At 50.7% G+C, this 15,858-nt stretch overlaps 1 protein-coding gene across 5 annotated transcripts in view; it reads right to left on the bottom strand.

The window, feature by feature from the left end:
* The window catches only part of Rph3al (rabphilin 3A like (without C2 domains)), a 145,311-nt gene that overhangs the window by 73,185 nt on the left and 56,268 nt on the right, over positions 1–15,858 (bottom strand). For all 5 annotated transcript variants that reach the window (XM_026780338.1, XM_026780340.1, XM_026780339.1 and 2 more), the window contains exons 2-4: positions 9,579–9,688; positions 7,605–7,748; positions 4,998–5,127 (exon numbers count right to left, since the gene is read on the bottom strand). In XM_026780338.1, coding sequence (XP_026636139.1) covers positions 4,998–5,127; positions 7,605–7,748; positions 9,579–9,655 — 351 coding nt within the window. In that variant the 5' untranslated portion in view covers positions 9,656–9,688. The remainder of the gene's footprint in view (positions 1–4,997; positions 5,128–7,604; positions 7,749–9,578; positions 9,689–15,858) is intronic.

Below are 15,858 nucleotides of genomic sequence, written 5' to 3'. Positions count from 1 at the left end.
GAGAGAGAGAGAGAGAGAGAGAGAGAGAGAGAGAGAGAGAGAGAGAGAGAGTCAGTCCAATTACAGAGGACTACAGCCCAGGGCTGCTGTGCCTCCCACCTGTCCGTGCATCAGCTTGTGACTGATGAACACTGTCAGAGATCTTGCTGGAGAGGCATCCGTGTCCCCAGAAGCACCTGAGGATCTGTCCTCCCCCAAGAAGTCTGGCTTGGACACTTCCAATTCCAGGGATCTCCCCAGCATCCTTTCTCTTCAGCCTGCCCAAGCACGCGCACCTTTTGTTCTTAGGAGACTATCTCTTCCAGATAGCAATCCTGGCTGCTAAGTCCCGGGAACTCTAGGTCACAATAGCAGTGGGGTGTTGGTGACATGTCTGTCACTCTAGTGAATACTGCCCATCCACCTTGGCAGTAAGGACCTGAGAGAAGAATTCCCCTCACCCTGGGTACCACACAGACTGTTCCTGGGTGCTGTAGGGCTCACAGGCATCAGCATCCTAACAGGGTCCCTGTCAGCCCAACACTAATACTGAGAATTGCAAAGGTACCCAAGTTCTCAACTCAGTTACCTAAACTTTGGAAAGCAACTGACTAACGATGGCAGCTTCAATTCAAAGTTCGAGAAAGAATGGATTCTTCTAGGTATGGCGGTACTGCCTAGAACCCCAGCATTCCAAAGGCAGAGGAAGAAGGGTTGAGTTTGAGGCCACCATGGGCTACATATTGAAACTCCATCTTAAAAAAAATAGCATGAATTCTAATAAAGAAAACATAGGTTACAATGACTGAACTAGAGTCCTCAAAATTCCAATGTTGAACCCCAACTCCCATTGTGACTATACTGGGAAAAGGAGTACTCTGAAAGTAAAGAATTGAGGTTAAATGAGGCCCAAAGTGTGAAACCATTATCTGATATGATTATGTCTGTAGAGGAAGAGACATCCAGCTTCTGCCCGGCGCCATATGAGGACATAGGAGAAGCCACCAACTGGCAGGCCAGGAAGATGCTGAATTGCCTTGGACTTCCCAGTACTCCAAGCAATGGGAAAGTAAAGATCTTTTGTTAAGGGGCATAGCCCTGGCTGACTGTGGTGTCACCGTCCAGGAAGGTCAGGTCCATGCTCGCCTGTGGCAAGTGTCCAGTCTGAGCCAGGAGCACCTGGGGCAGCCCAGTCACAAGGACAGTGATAGGTCCCCACGTCTTTGCTAGGTGCTAGTGACGGACCAGCCTGTGAAAGGCTTCCCGTACCAGCCAGTCCGTACTTCACAAGCACCGGGTGCCAAGGGCTGCTCTGTGACCTTGACCTACAGATAAAGAAATGAAGGCCCAGAGAGGTGAAGTGATTTTTACCAGACAAGCTGGGAACACAACCCAAGCTGACCCTACAGCTCTGGGCACCTCTGTTCCTGCTGTGAGGGAGAGAAACACCCCTCCCCCAGTGGCCACACCCAGTCAGGAGTTCTAAGCACTGTCCAGGGCTGGTGCGGAAGCAGCATACTGGCAATTCTGAGACATAAGGTGGCCCAAGTGGCCTTTCGCTCTGGCCTTCTGCAGGCTAGGACTCTTCTCTCCATCGGGCAACCCTCATTTAGAACCTCTAATCTTTCCTCATCTGTTTAGAACACACCAATGACGCAGATGCTCTGTTAACACAGGCCTCCATCCCATGATGCCTCGTCCCCTAAGTCCATCGTTCCGCCAATGGCAGCCATCACCACCAAGCTTGCCCCCAAGTTTGCTCTGTGTCTCTCTGTAGTCTATTTGGCCTTCAGCAACTAGAACCATCCCTTAAAAACACACAGCAGGGGCTGGAGAGGTGGCTCGGTGGTTAAGAGCACTGGCTGCTCTTCCACAGGACCGGGGTTCAAGTCCCAGGGACTGTATGCCGCTCACAACTTAACACTCCAGCTCCAGAGGATCTTCTGCCCTCTGCTGGCCGGTACGGCACTTGCACTCACAGAGCACACAGACACATAGGGGCAAAACACTTAGACTGTATCCCACTCCTCCGTGCTGCATGCCATGCTCAATACTCAGTCTCATAAGAGAATTCCAGCTCCTGGCCCTGAGGTTCTGTGGGACCTGGCCTCCTCTGTTCCAGATACTTTAATTAGCTCCTTAAGCTACTTCTGCCCCAGAATCTTTGTGCCTGCAGTTCCCTCTGCCCAGATCTGTCCACACAGATCCTTACAGGACTGACTCTTGCCTGTGTCCAGGCTCAGATCAGAGAAGTGCCCCCTTCACAGCCAAAGTCACATCGTTGTCCCCACCCGGTACATAGCCCTCAGTCTTCCTGCATTATTTTGTGTTTACTCGCTTAAAATTTGCCTGTTATCCCTTTTCAATGACAGCAAGGGTCTGTCTATCCCTGGAACCAGCCTGTGCACAGTGGACCCTCTACTATTAAAGAATGGTCAGCCAGGCAGGCGGTGGTGGCACACCCCTCTAACCCCAGCACTCGGGAGGCAGAGTCAGGTGGATCTCTGTGAGTTTGAGGCCAGCCTGGTCTACGGAGAGAGTTCTAGGACAGTCCGAGCTACACAGAGAGACCCTGTCTCAAAAACTCAAAACTTAAATAAATGGTTACCTATGATTGGATAGCCCAGTCTTCTTGAGGACATAAGAAGAAACTCGTCCAAACCTCCCAATGCCCTCAATCTACTATCCCCTCCCCGCCTTTACCCTGAACAAATTTCTGTCAGACCAGCACTCAGTCTCCTTCCTGCTGGCAGAGTAAGAACACAGAATGGATAAATGCCCTCTAGCCAGCGACCAGTCCAGCCCCAGGGCACTGGGCAGAGGGGGAGGGGAGTCGGGAGAGCATCTCTCCCACAGCCCTCATCCAGCTGAGGCCCTCCCCTGGGACAGTCCGTTGCCTAGGCAATGGCTCTCTGAGGAGCAGCTGGCATTAACTCTTTGATAACTAGGGTAGGGACCTCGGCTCGCTCTGCGGAAGAGGCCAGGACGTTCCCAGGGAAAGAGATACGGCACTGCCCATCATGGTCCCTCAAACCTGGATTCTTTAGAGTCGTTGTGAGGTGGAGAGAGAGGAGGAGGAAACCTGCTGCTGGGGCCGCAGAGGCGGGGAGGAGAAGTCACAAAACATCACCCACCTGGCCCCAGTCCTGGGAGCAAGGCATTCCCAGGTTTCCAAGCCACCACGTGTGGTCTCCACCACCCTCTGCTGTGCTCAGATGATCAGTCGTGCCCATTAGACTAGAATTATCACAGGCAATAGAGAGTGGGGAGGGCCTGTGCCTCTGACCCCAGCTTTCCCACGTAATCACCTGGTATATTAACCTCTTTCACAGTTAGCTTTGAGATGCCACTGAAGATGCCCTTGTCAAGGCTGCAAAAGACTTAGTGTTTCCAGTCCATGTTCCCTGCTCCGGCCTGCCCACCTCTACTGTCTTCTCGGTGTTCACCACCCACTCCACCCCTTGGTTTCTATCCTGTTTGTCCTTCCCAGGACTGATTAATCCCCAAACCACTTTAGTTGATAGCGGCTTGTCATCTTAAGAGAAAAAGTTCTTTTTCCTCCATCTTGTTTACTTTAAAAATTCCAAGCTTGGAGCTGGAGAGATGGCTCAGTGGTTAAGAGCACTGTCTGCTCTTCCAGAGGACCCAGGCTCAATTCCCAGCACCCTCATGGCAGTTCTTAACCATCTGTAAGTTCCAGGGGATCCAACAACACCCTCACACAGGTATAGATGCAGAGAAAACACCAATACACATAAGATATAAATAAATACAATTAATAATAATAAAGAACTTCAAGCTCAAAACAATGACCGATGCAAATGGAGCTGCTTAAGGGTGGGGCCAGCAAAAACGTTGGGGAAGCCAGAGAAGGTGCGGGGGGGGGGGAGGGGAGGCAACAGCGTCTCTGAGCTGGGGAGGCAGCAAAGGAGAGCCAGGTGCTCATGACTGCACAGCACAGTTACAGATGAAAGAGGAATAATCTAGAAGAGTTTCTGCCAGGGAGAAAAAATAACAGGCCCCAAAGGACAGCAAGTAAAACTGAGATCCGAAATAAATGTGAACATTGGAAGGTACATTATTCTCTGGGAAATAATAAACTAAAGTCAGACTAGTAAAAAGTCTTGGGCTCAGGGACTGGAAAGATGGCTCAGCAGTTAAGAGCACTGACTGCTCTTGCACAGGACCTGGGTTCAGTTCCCAGCACCCACATGACAGTTTGCAGCAATCTGTAACTCCAGTTCCAGGGGACCCGAAACCCATGGCAAAACACTAATGCACATAAAATAAAATTGAAAAAAAAGTCTTGCTCTCATTATGAAGTGATTTAATATGTGGCACAGTTTAATGTAAGAAATGGAGAAAATCTATTTGCTCTTGCGAAGGCCTTTCTCCCTGGCATCAGGAGAACAGCAGCCAGAACAGAAGCACAGGCCTAGTGCTACTAACATTTCCTGGCTGTCTATGATAAGGGTTTTTGTCTTTGTTTTTTGAGACATTGTGCCTAACATTTCCTGGCTGTCTAGATTAGGCAAGGGTTTTTGTTTTTGTTTTTTTGAGACAGGGTTTCTCTGTGTAGTCTTGGTTGTTCTGGAACTCCCTCTGTAGATCTGCCTGCCTCTGCCCCCTGAATGTTGGGACTAAAGGCGTGCACACCACAGCAGGACACTAAGTAAGGCTTTATGAGCTTTGCACCTGATGTATCTGACCCTCAGTTCACTGGAGTACATGTGATAATTGCCCCTATTTTCCAGATTGAGAAGACAAGGCATGAGATACCAGACCAATTCTCTGAGGTCTGATGGTTGGAATAGGAGCGGGATTCATACCCAGCTTTCACTCTTCTCAGAGCTATCCCTAGAAGCCAAACCATCCACTCTTCTTGACAAAAAGCAAACGATATCACCACATGCAAAAACATACACCTGCACATGTGGGAAATGGGGGACACAAAGCCACGGGGCGGCAAAGCCGACCTGTGCTGGGGAGCTGATCAGCAAGACTAGAGCGGGGCTTACCTTCCTGCAGTCTTTGCAGAACACAGAGGCGCTGCCCAGGAAGCCCAAGACCTCCCCGCAGAGCAGACACTGGGAGAGGCCATTGCCCAACACGTTCCGCTGCATCGTCTCCAGCCGCTCCACCAGACGCCTGCAACACAGGGTACAGAGTCAGAGGGAATGTCTTCCCTGTCCCTAACCCGGAGACTACATAGGCACAGCTGCTGCTGGTGTCCAAGCACATGTGCTGTTCCCTCACCCCTTCAAGCCCTGGCTAACTCCCAGTCACTTGTTAACTTGCCATTAACTGAACACCTAGGATGCACAGGACACTGGGAAGATGGTAGCAAACAGGACAGATAGCGCACACCGTCCCAGCTCTCCTGGAACTTAGATTCGACAAAAGGAGAAATTCACCAGCAAGAGAGCAAGCCAAGAGTGAGGGGACAGGAAGACAGATGAGGGGCCAGAGGCCCAGTAAGTAGTAGGTAGAGAGCAGGGGAAGGGCACTCTGAAAACACAGAGGCCTGAGAAATGTCCCAGAAGCCAGAGAAGAGCAGGGGCTCAGGCAGATCCCAGAGATTTTCAGGTCACAGGCTGGAGTTTGGTTTCAATCTGAAGCCACTGAAGAGTTTAAAGGGGATTTGACCCAAGTGACATTTTTCTAAGCTCCTGTGGAAATCTGGGATAATGAGGAAGAAGCCAGGAGGAGGAGAACCTCTCTCAGAAGGCTGGCGGCCTGGAGCTTCATCCCAGAGGGCCGTATTGAAGGCCTGGTAGGGGAGGGACTGTTGGCTTTGGGTCAGAGCACCCGGGGGGGGGGGGGTCAGAAGCTACAGCAGCAGAGAAAAACAAAACCAAAACCAAAACAACAAAACTCTTCTTTGAAACTGTCCAATGCTGAGCACCTGGGGCCCAGATGGGCCTGGATGGGTACCCCTTCCACCGAGACCCCCCTCTCCTCCCCCACCTCCTGCTATGTAACTACAGCCCCCACGGAACTGTTTGGTTTGCCGGCCACTCTATTTCTGGTACCCAGCGGATGCTCAGTAGAAGCTCCTGAATGGATGAAGAGTAGTGTGTGGCCGCATCAAACCCTCTGGCGGCCACCCCTACCCTAGGAGGAGGAAACTACACTTCCTGTTCAGAGAAGACTGGAATCGAGGAAATAGGAGGGGGCTTACTGAGTATGGAGCTCCCAAGAAGAGGAGCCTGGGTCCACCTCCAAACCTGCCTGGTAAGGGCCCTCCTCACCACAGGCCTGTACTTTCTTTCTTTTTTTTGTTTTTTTGTTTTTTTTTTTTTCGAGACAGGGTTTCTCTGTGGCTTTGGAGCCTGTCCTGGAACTAGCTCTGTAGACCAGGCTGGTCTCGAACTCACAGAGATCCGCCTGCCTCTGCCTCCCGAGTGCTGGGATTAAAGGCGTGCGCCACCACCGCCCGGCTGGCCTGTACTTTCTTGAGGTGACAGGATGTTGCTAAGGGGGGCACGGGATATCTAGCTCATCAGTGCAGCCATTCCCCTCTGCGCCCCACGGTGACCACCTCTGGTTTCCATATATTGGCATTGTTGTCCATCTGGGGACCTGTAGGGCCTGGGGGCAAACCCAGTTCTAGCCTGGCATGACCCGCTTGCTCTCAGGAACCCTCTGGTCAATCCATGTCATGTATCCACGCTTCACATAGAGGACACACTTCCTCCACACGACTCTGCATGCAGTGTTGCTTCTGGGCCTAATGCCTGCAGCTCAGCACTTAGGGTGACACCAGACCACGAAAGGGACTTCTTGAGACAGTGGCCTGCTGGCTGAGGGCATCTAAAAGTGCTTCCACAACCTGGGGGAGCTGGTAGGAGCCTCCCCTGCTCACCATCCTGGAAATGGGGTGGGGGTCGATCACCAGCATTTATTGCTAGCCCAGAGCCTGGCAGGACCCTTGGGGAAGCGATCTGTGAGAAGTCAGGTTAGATGAAGAAAGACCCAGCCGTTCTGACGTAATCCCTATTTGCACTGACACGATAATGGCCTGTCTGTGTGATTGAGGCTCATACAAGAGGCCGCTGGCGCGGCAGTCATCTTTCTAGTGGGACCATTGCCTTCTAAAGCAGCCTTTCTACTGTGTCTGATTTTAAAAAATGATCATGGAACTAATGGGAAAAGATGAACAGAAAAATAACAAGATCAGGACAAACCGAGCTCCTGCCCAAAGCAGCGGAGTGCAATTGCACTTTCCTGAGGTCTTCCAAATCAAACAGCAATAAAAAGGCACACCAAAAGGGTGGATGGCTGAGTCCTGGGTGTTAGCGACCAGGAGAGGAGCTGAGGACATACTGGAGGGCTCCTCCTGCTGGGGCCACGGTAGGGCGAGGCAATGAACAGCCTCCACTTGAGTGCATCCCTTGACTGAGCTGCAGCTGGCAGGGGATACGCAGAGACCAAATCCAAACCGCTCCCTAGGCTCATTCCCACAGTCCTGGGGTCCGGGATCAGGATAATACCCAGTTCCCAGCTGTCTACATTCCAGGGGGCTGGATGAGAAGCTGACTGTGGCTGACTGGTACCCCGCAGACCCCCTGCAGCCTCCCTGCTCAGTGCCCTGGCTTTCTTGTTGGAGCTGCTGACTGGCTCACCCGATCCTCTGCTGCTCCAGGATGTCCAGGCGCTCTGCTCTCTGAATAACCTGCAGGATGACCTCCAGCTCCGCGGGGCTCAGACACTGGCTCCTCCTTTGCTTCTCCGTCTGGTAGGTGTGTACAGACCAGCCTGTCTGCAGCCTTAGGAGGAAAAGTGTGGCTGGAGATGAGGCTGCCCACTGCGGCAGGACCCCGGGGTGCCCACAAAGCCCCCATGAGAATGGTGGAGACACAGCCTGGGCACTGTGGTTCGGAGTCCATAATGAGAATTCCTGTAACGTGTGGATCTGTGCCCATTGCCGGTGTCAGCATTGTTAGGAGGCAATGTGGGACCCACCATTTCCCAGTCTTGTAGGGGGGTCTTGGAGGGCCAGGCCGTATCCTGTCTGGTAACAGCGACTTCCTCGCCTTTTTCACTGTGTACCCCCACACTCTGCACTCAAACCACACCTGCCTCCTGTCAGCCTCTCTGTATGCCGTGGTTCTTCCACCTCAGGGCCTTTGCGTGTGTTATTTCCTAGGCCTGGAACGTTCCCTGTTTTCTCACAACATTTACTTCTCTCACAACAGAAGCATCACACTCAAAGGCAAGTCTGTCTTGGTCCTGCACCCAGTTAGTATCCCGCCCCCAGCCCACTGGCAATCATCGCAATGAAAAGAACTGCACAGCCCTAGGTAACCACAGCAAGCTTCACCCCTCCCCATCTCTGCTTTATTTCAAAGGGCCAAATGAGTTCAGGGATGTTCAGGGACTCCTGGGTGCCTGGTAGGAAGAGCGTGAGTTGGAAAACTCTTCAGATTTCCTGAGGGGTTCCCTGGACTCGACTCCCAGCTCTGCAGTGGGGTGTCGTTACTGCTGTCCCTTAGACACACACCCAGGAGGAGACCCTCACACTGGCTTTTCTGAAAGGCTATGACAGCTCTCAGCAGCTGCTGAGCAAGAGTTGAAGTTGGAAATGAAGGGGACACTGGAGGGTCAAGGGACAGCTGGGCCCTGCCAGGGAGGACACGGCAACAGCCTGGCATCAAAGATGAGGTAAGAGGGACCATGCGCATCCCTTGTCACTCTCCCTGTGTGGGGGGTGCTGAGGCACCCAGAGGAGAGGAACAAGTCAGCTGCGAAGCAAGGATGCTCACATGTGACACGTGACACCACTCTTCCTGAGCGGCTCAGATTAGCTTCGTCTGCCTTTGATGTCTCAGCCCTGTCCCCCGCAGGCTCATACTGTCTAATTGCAAATTCCTTAAACTTGGTCCCAGTTGGGAGATGCTGGCTCCTGGTACGGGCACAGCCTAACAGCTGCAGGGTGCTCCTTGCCTATCAGAGCCAGGGATAGCACCCACCAGAGAGCTGAAAGAGACTGGGAGGCAAGAGGATATCTGGAAGGCTCAGTGACAGGTGCACAGTGTGTGTGGGGTGTGGTGGGGAGCAGACCTAACTAGAACTGAATGGTCACTAGGCTGAGGGTTAACAGGAAAATCAAGATACCCCCCACCCCAAAGGGAACAAGGGAACCACAGAGGGACAGAAAGCCTGCTAAGGATAAGGAGTGATGCTGTGGACTAGCTATGGTCTCTGCCAAAGAAATCCATTCATCCAGGGAACAAGCCTGTGCTTCGTGTTGTCCCACTATGACATCATGGACAGGAGCAGAGCCAATGGGGAGGCCTTGTTCCCTGTGGGTTGCTGTGTTAGAGCACAGGTTTGGGATCAGATAACTCAGATGTGGGTCCCAACCCAGCCGCTCATCAGTGACATGGGCAAAACATTCAGGCCTCACTTTCCTTTCCTGAGAAATGGGGAAAAGTCAGTTCTACACCGTGGGTAATAAATGAGCATGGGCCAAGAGTGGTGTGCACGTGCCAGCGTCTCTCTCCAAACGTCCTTCTGGGAAGAGACTTTGCAAAGGCCTGGGAGGATGGCAGCAGGTGGAGAAGGAAGGGCCACCCTGCATGCCACAAACCACTTACTTGGCTCGCAGAGCAAGCTGCCGATCGTTGGGGCAAACCCATTGGTCATTTCCACTGCTGAAGATGGTGTCAGCCATGGCAGGGAGCACAGCCCGAGGCGGGAGTCACATCTGAGACAAGGAGGACAGGAAAGAGCACGTCAGTGGCCGGGAGCTGATGGCAGGCGGGGTCCCACTGACCACTGTACTCCCTCCTCCAGCAAGGGCCTTCGGCAAAGCTCCTGGACTAGGTGGCCAGGTATATCACGTGACAAAGAGCCCAGAGCAGAAGGGACATCAGAGGGCAAGAATCAGAAAGACGACGACGAGAAGGTACGCACTCAGCAACTTTTTGTATTTTTTTTTAAAGCATCTTTTCTCATTTTACATACCAATCCCAGTTTCCTCTCCCTTCCCCCTCCTGCTCCCCCCACCTTCTACCCACCCCACCCTGCATCCACTTCTCAGAGAAGGTAAGACTTCCCATGCGGAGTCAACAGTCTGGCATGTCACTTTAAGGCAGGGCCAAGGCCCTCTCCCCTTATATCTTATATATACATTCCTCCAAAGAGAATGGGCTCCAAAAAGCCAGTTCAAACTGTAAGGATAAATCCTGGTCCCACTGCCAGTAGCCCTACAGACTGCCCGAGGCACACAACTGTCGCCCACATTCCAAGGGCCTAGTTTGGGTCTCTGCAAGCTCCCCGTCGGTCAGTCTGGAGTCAGTGAGCTCCCACTAGCTCAGGGTAGCTGTTTCTGTGGGTATCCCCATCATGGTCTTCACCCCTTTGCTCATATTATCGCTCCTCCCTCTCTTCAACTGGACTCTGGGAGCTGGCTGTGGATCTCTGCCTCTGCTTCCATCAGTTGCTGGATATTAGACGTAAAGCAAAAGATAACCAGCATATAGTCCAAAATCCCCAGAAAATCTAGGTAATAAGGAGAACCCTAAGAGAGATATACATGGATTCCCCTAGGAAGGGGAAATAGACAAGAACTCCTGAGAAAATTGGGAGCATGGGGTGGGGAGAAGCAAGGGTGGGAGGGGAGAGGGAGAGGAGCAGAAGGGAAGTGGGGAGGAGAACATGAGGGAACATATTGGCTGAGATGGGGGAAGGCAGAGAGGGACAGCAAGGAAAGAGATACCTTGATTGAGGGAACCATTGTGGGACTAGCGAGAAACCTAGCATTAGGGAAATTCCCAGGAATCCACAGGATGACCCCAGCTAAGACCCTAAGCAATAGTGGAGAGGGTACCTGAACTGGCCTTGCCCTGCAGCCAGACTGATGGCTATCTTAAGTGTCATCTCAGCAACTTTCGTTTCAGCCCGCGGGGCATCCAACCCCTGCCCTTTCTCACACAGTGCACCCCAAGGGTCAGCCCATGAGGAGACAGCAAGACACCAAGGCAAACCCATGGTTCTCCGCCTCCCCCCCCCCCCCGTGGGATGGAAAGGCAGCTCACAGTGCTATGCTCTGCTCCCCAAGAGGTCCCCACCAAAGCCACAGTGTTCTTCCGAGGCCAAGGCCTAAGGAGGCGCCAGCACCTCCACTAGGCACAGTTTTAAAAGTCATTGTCCACAGGGCTATCCTTGAAAATTCTGCAGGGAAGGGACCCTTTAGCTGGCTTTCTGTGTGTTACAGAACAGAGGACTGTTTATTACGAAGATGTTGTCTGTGCCTTCTAAAGGGAGCAAGTGTGAGAGAGTGTGTGTGCGCACACGCTGGGGAGGAAAAGAGATGAACTTGGGTCAGTGTGCGCAAGGATGAGCTTTAAGTGAATCCAGTCCAGTGCACTGCAAATTCAGAATCCATTTATATTCTATAAAAATTATTAAGGGGGAAAGCTGAAGAAATGGTTCAGTGGTTAAGAGGACTGGTTGCTCTTCCAGAGGACCCAAGTTCAATTCCCAGCACTAACAGGGCAGTTTACAGGAGTCGACACGTCCACTCTCAGGGGGTCTGGTGCCCTCTTCTGGCTGCCATAGGCACTGCATGCATGTAGTACATGTATGCATGAGAATAATTTTTTAAAGCATAGATATTGGATGGGGGAGCGGTGCTGTCATCAAGGCTTCGCTCTGCTCTCCAAGCTTTCCAATTGCCTTTGGGGTGGTTTCTTCTCCTGAGAAGGAGACACTACTGTATCACACTACAGGAGCTTTGCCTGGAAACAATGCATGGATATTAACTCAGAATAAAATTTCGCACTTACTGAATTCCTCCTGCCCTGAGATAAAAGTCGTATGGATGCTACAGTTCTATCTTTATTGGTCAAAACCACACTGACACATATGTGAACATACAATGGGCTTGGCAGGAGAGTGACTGCTACGAGTTCCTCATCCCTATTCAATACAATTTCCTTACATCATAGCAACGTGTTAAAAATAAATGTTTACAGAGAGCGCTCAACAGAAAGATCTCAGTGGCTGAAAGACACTTCAGGAAATGCTCAGCATCCTTAGCCATCAGAGAAATACAAATGACTGAAAGACACTTCAGGAAATGCTCAACATCCTTAGCCATCAGAGAAATACAAATCAAAACAACTCTGGGATTCCATCTTACACCTGTCAGAATGGCCAAGATCAAAAACACTGATGACAGCTTATGCTGGAGAGGATATAGGGTAAGGGGAACACTCCTACATTGCTGATGGGAGTGCAAACTTGCACAGCTACTTTGGAAATCAGTATGTCAATTTCTCAGAAAATTAGGAAACAATCTACCTCAAGATCCAGCAATACCACTTTTGGGTATATACCCAAAGGATGCTCAATCTTTCCACAAGGACATGTGCTCAACTATGTTCATAGCAGCATTACTCGTAATATCCAGAACCTGGAAACAACCTAGATGCCTCTCAAATGAAGAATGGATAAAGAAAATGTGGTACATTTATACAATGTATAAACAGTAAAAATAATGACATCTTGAAATTTGCAGGCAAATGGATGGATCTACAAAACAAAACATACTGTATGAGATAACCCAGACCCAGAAAGACAAATGTAATATGTACTCATTCATAAGAGGATATTAAACATAAAGCAAAGAAAAACAAGCCTACAGTCCACAACCCCAGAGAACCTAGACAACAAAGAGGACCTCAAGAGACACACATGGATCTAAATAGAAAGGAGAAAAAGACAAGATCTCCTGAGTAAATTTGGAGCATGGGGGGCACAGGAAAGGTTAGAAGGGGAAAGGAGAGGAAGGGAGGGAAGAAGAGAAAATGTATAGCACAATAAAAACAATAAATAATAAAGAAATGTATGTTTACATGCTACCAATAAAGGTGTGTAATTCAATTAAGTAGAGGGGAAAAAACAGCGAGGTTGGAAATTTGTTTGCTATTTCCTCAATATGTTAACCACAGACTTGCCACATGACCCAGAAACTCAGCTGTCCTAGATATCAACTACAATGGACTGAAAACATATGTCCTCACAAACACATGTGTACAAACGTTTTTAGCCACGTTATTCCTGACAGCCCCTAAAGCAGGAGCAGCTAAAACATCCACCAGCTAATAAAGGTATAACGTGTGCCCTGTCCATACATCAGCATGTTAGTTTGCTATGAAAGAGTTCTCCACCTGCTCTAACATGGTTGAACCCTGAAATCGTGAAGCTAAGTGGAAAAGCCAGGCTTGTACAAGAGATCACATACCAAATGAGGCTGGTTATGGACGTGTCCGGAACGGGCAAATTTACGGGTAGATAGGAGATTAGCGGTCATTAGTTGTCAGAAGAGGACAGCGACAGCTAACGGCTTTAGGGTTTCTTTGTGGGCTGATAAAATATTCTGGCATTAGACAGGGTGATAATTCCAATAGGAGGAGTCCAACTCAATAGATATCACAAAGCAATCTCTGGGGGCTAGTGAGACAGTTCAGGAGGTAAAGAGCTCTCTGCACGAGCCTGACTGATGACCCAAGTTCAAATCCCCAGGACCCACATCTGGTGGATGACAAGAACCAACTCCAGAGAGTTGTGCCGTGGTACACATCATCTTACACACATGATGAAAAATAAATGTAAACGTTTGAATATTCCAAAATATAAGTTAAATCTATTGATATTTTACTGAGAAATCTAAAAACTCCAATTAAAGAGATTGCTATTATATTTTTACAGTTCACTTTGCTTTGGGGTTTAAAGACAGCTGGGCATTCTTGACGGCCTTTTCTTTCAACCTTTGAGCTGTTGTTCCGGTGAAGCACGTGGAAGACAGCCAGGCTCTCGCGGCTGTGGAGGATGGCTGGAAGGCGGAGGAGTAGTCTAATAGCTTTCCCAGATAATGGTGTGTGCTTTTCTGCACTGAAACTCAACAGATGGCACTCGCTTAAAAACTAGTTCCAGCCCAGCTTCTGAAGCCACATCTGAGTACTTCCTGTTTCTCAGTGTTTGTGGAAGAGGCCAAAGGTCACATGGCGAGGAGAAATAGTTTTGGTCTTAGGGGGTCTCTGAAAAGTGTTGGGGACCCTCAGGGATCCCTGAACCATGCTTAGAGAATTGCTCTTCCAGGCCAACGTAGCCCATGTCCGTGATGACCACCAGGGGGCAGTGTGTGGGCTGGAGCTACCTGGCCGTCACGCACTGTTACCCCACAGGTCTATGCACCTGAGCTTCAGGTGAACTTGACATCCGACCTTGATCCACATTTCATGTAAGATCCCCATTCAGCCAGGCATATGGGCTCCATGGGCAAGCCAGGCACCTCTGGACCTTCTCCCAAATGGAGCTAATATAGTCCAGAAAAACAGGGAGGCGCAAAAAAGGATGGAGAGCCGGCTCATCGCATAAAGGTGACCCCAGGCCCCGCATGGTAGAAGGAGAGAACTAGCTCCCTCAGGCTGTCCTCTGACCTCCACAGGTGTACTGTAGCATGTGCTGGTCCTCCAAATAAATCCCATGCAATAGGATTGCCATGCCCATTAAAAAACTTAAACCTGTCTGTGCCATTCCTAGCCCCTAGTGCACTGTGGGGTTGTTATTTTTGTTTCGGTTTCTGTTAGCTTGTGAACAGTATGGTCACACTGCTACAGAAGTGTGAAATGCGGTACACTCTGCTCAAAGTAAATATTTAGAACACGTGACTCATATGTTCTTTTTTTCCCCTTCTAACATTCTGGAAGGGTAATTAATGATCCAGGTAGACAGGCTCCACACAGGCTGCCCAGCTCTGCCCCTAACCTGCAGGGGGCGCTATGCCCAGACCGGTGTCCAGGACAGCAACCCCTAGTCTGACAGCCCAGTTCTTCTGTGACTAGACACAGCAGGGAGGTGCCCCCCTATGCTCTGCTGGCCACTGTACAGAGGCAGGGGCGTAGTCAGGGTGACCCTGGGAGACAGAAGCAAGCCAGGGAACCTTGGGGCTCTGCACTGGGAAGACCTTAACTTTCTGCAGAAGCTTCTAACCTGAAGCCCGAGACAGGATGAGCAGGGAGGACAATCAGGGAAACTGGAGAAGGACCTGGTATTGACACCCTTACTTCTGTGACGGCAGAGAACGTAAGAGAGCTCCTCAGAGCTTCAAGCCAACCCCTAAAACATCTCTAGGGAATGAATGCACTGCCTTTAGGTCACACCCCAGGGCCACAGCTTTAGGGACCACAAGCCAGGGAACCCTTAGACTGCCACATAGCTGTCCGCTGACCCGCTACAGATCTATGTAGTCTGTGGAGCCCCTGGGCCATTCTGTTCTGCCCTTCCTAACCTAATCAGTATTCTTTCCTGTTAGATCAGAAGAGAGGGTAGAGAGGCCATGAAAGGACCACGCGGTTACCTGTGGAGGGCACTGTTCCCCACCTCCTGTCACTTCCCATCTAAGCACAGAGGGCGGCCTTTATGCCAGTGAGGAAATTGGAAGAAAAGGTCCACAGAAGCAAACAAAAAATAGAAGCAAAAGCAAACAAAAAATGGTGCTCATGCAAATTTCCTAAAGGTGCAGGACAAGTAAGTGGTCCTCCCGGGGGCTATCTCCTGATGGTACTCGAGGGATGGATGGCCTGTAGGCTGCGCTGAGTCTCACAGTGGGTGTATGACATGGCTACTGGCAGGTCCAGGGACGGAGGACCCTAGATGGAACCCCTGAGCCAGCCCAGTCCACAGGATAGAGAGACACGAGTCACTGTAAGACAGACAGACCTACACTCCTGCACCAGTCAGTCCACAGGATAGAGAGACAGGAGCCACAGTGAGACAGACAGACCTACACTCCTGCACCAGCCAGTCCACAGGATAGAGAGACACGAGTCACTGTAAGACAGACAGACCTACACTCCTGCACCAGCC

The sequence above is a fragment of the Microtus ochrogaster genome, chromosome 7 (genome assembly GCF_000317375.1).
Source record: "Microtus ochrogaster isolate Prairie Vole_2 chromosome 7, MicOch1.0, whole genome shotgun sequence".
Lineage (NCBI taxonomy): Eukaryota > Metazoa > Chordata > Mammalia > Rodentia > Cricetidae > Microtus > Microtus ochrogaster.
Note: the sequence above shows the minus strand (reverse complement) of the source record. Positions and strands in the feature narration are given on the sequence as shown.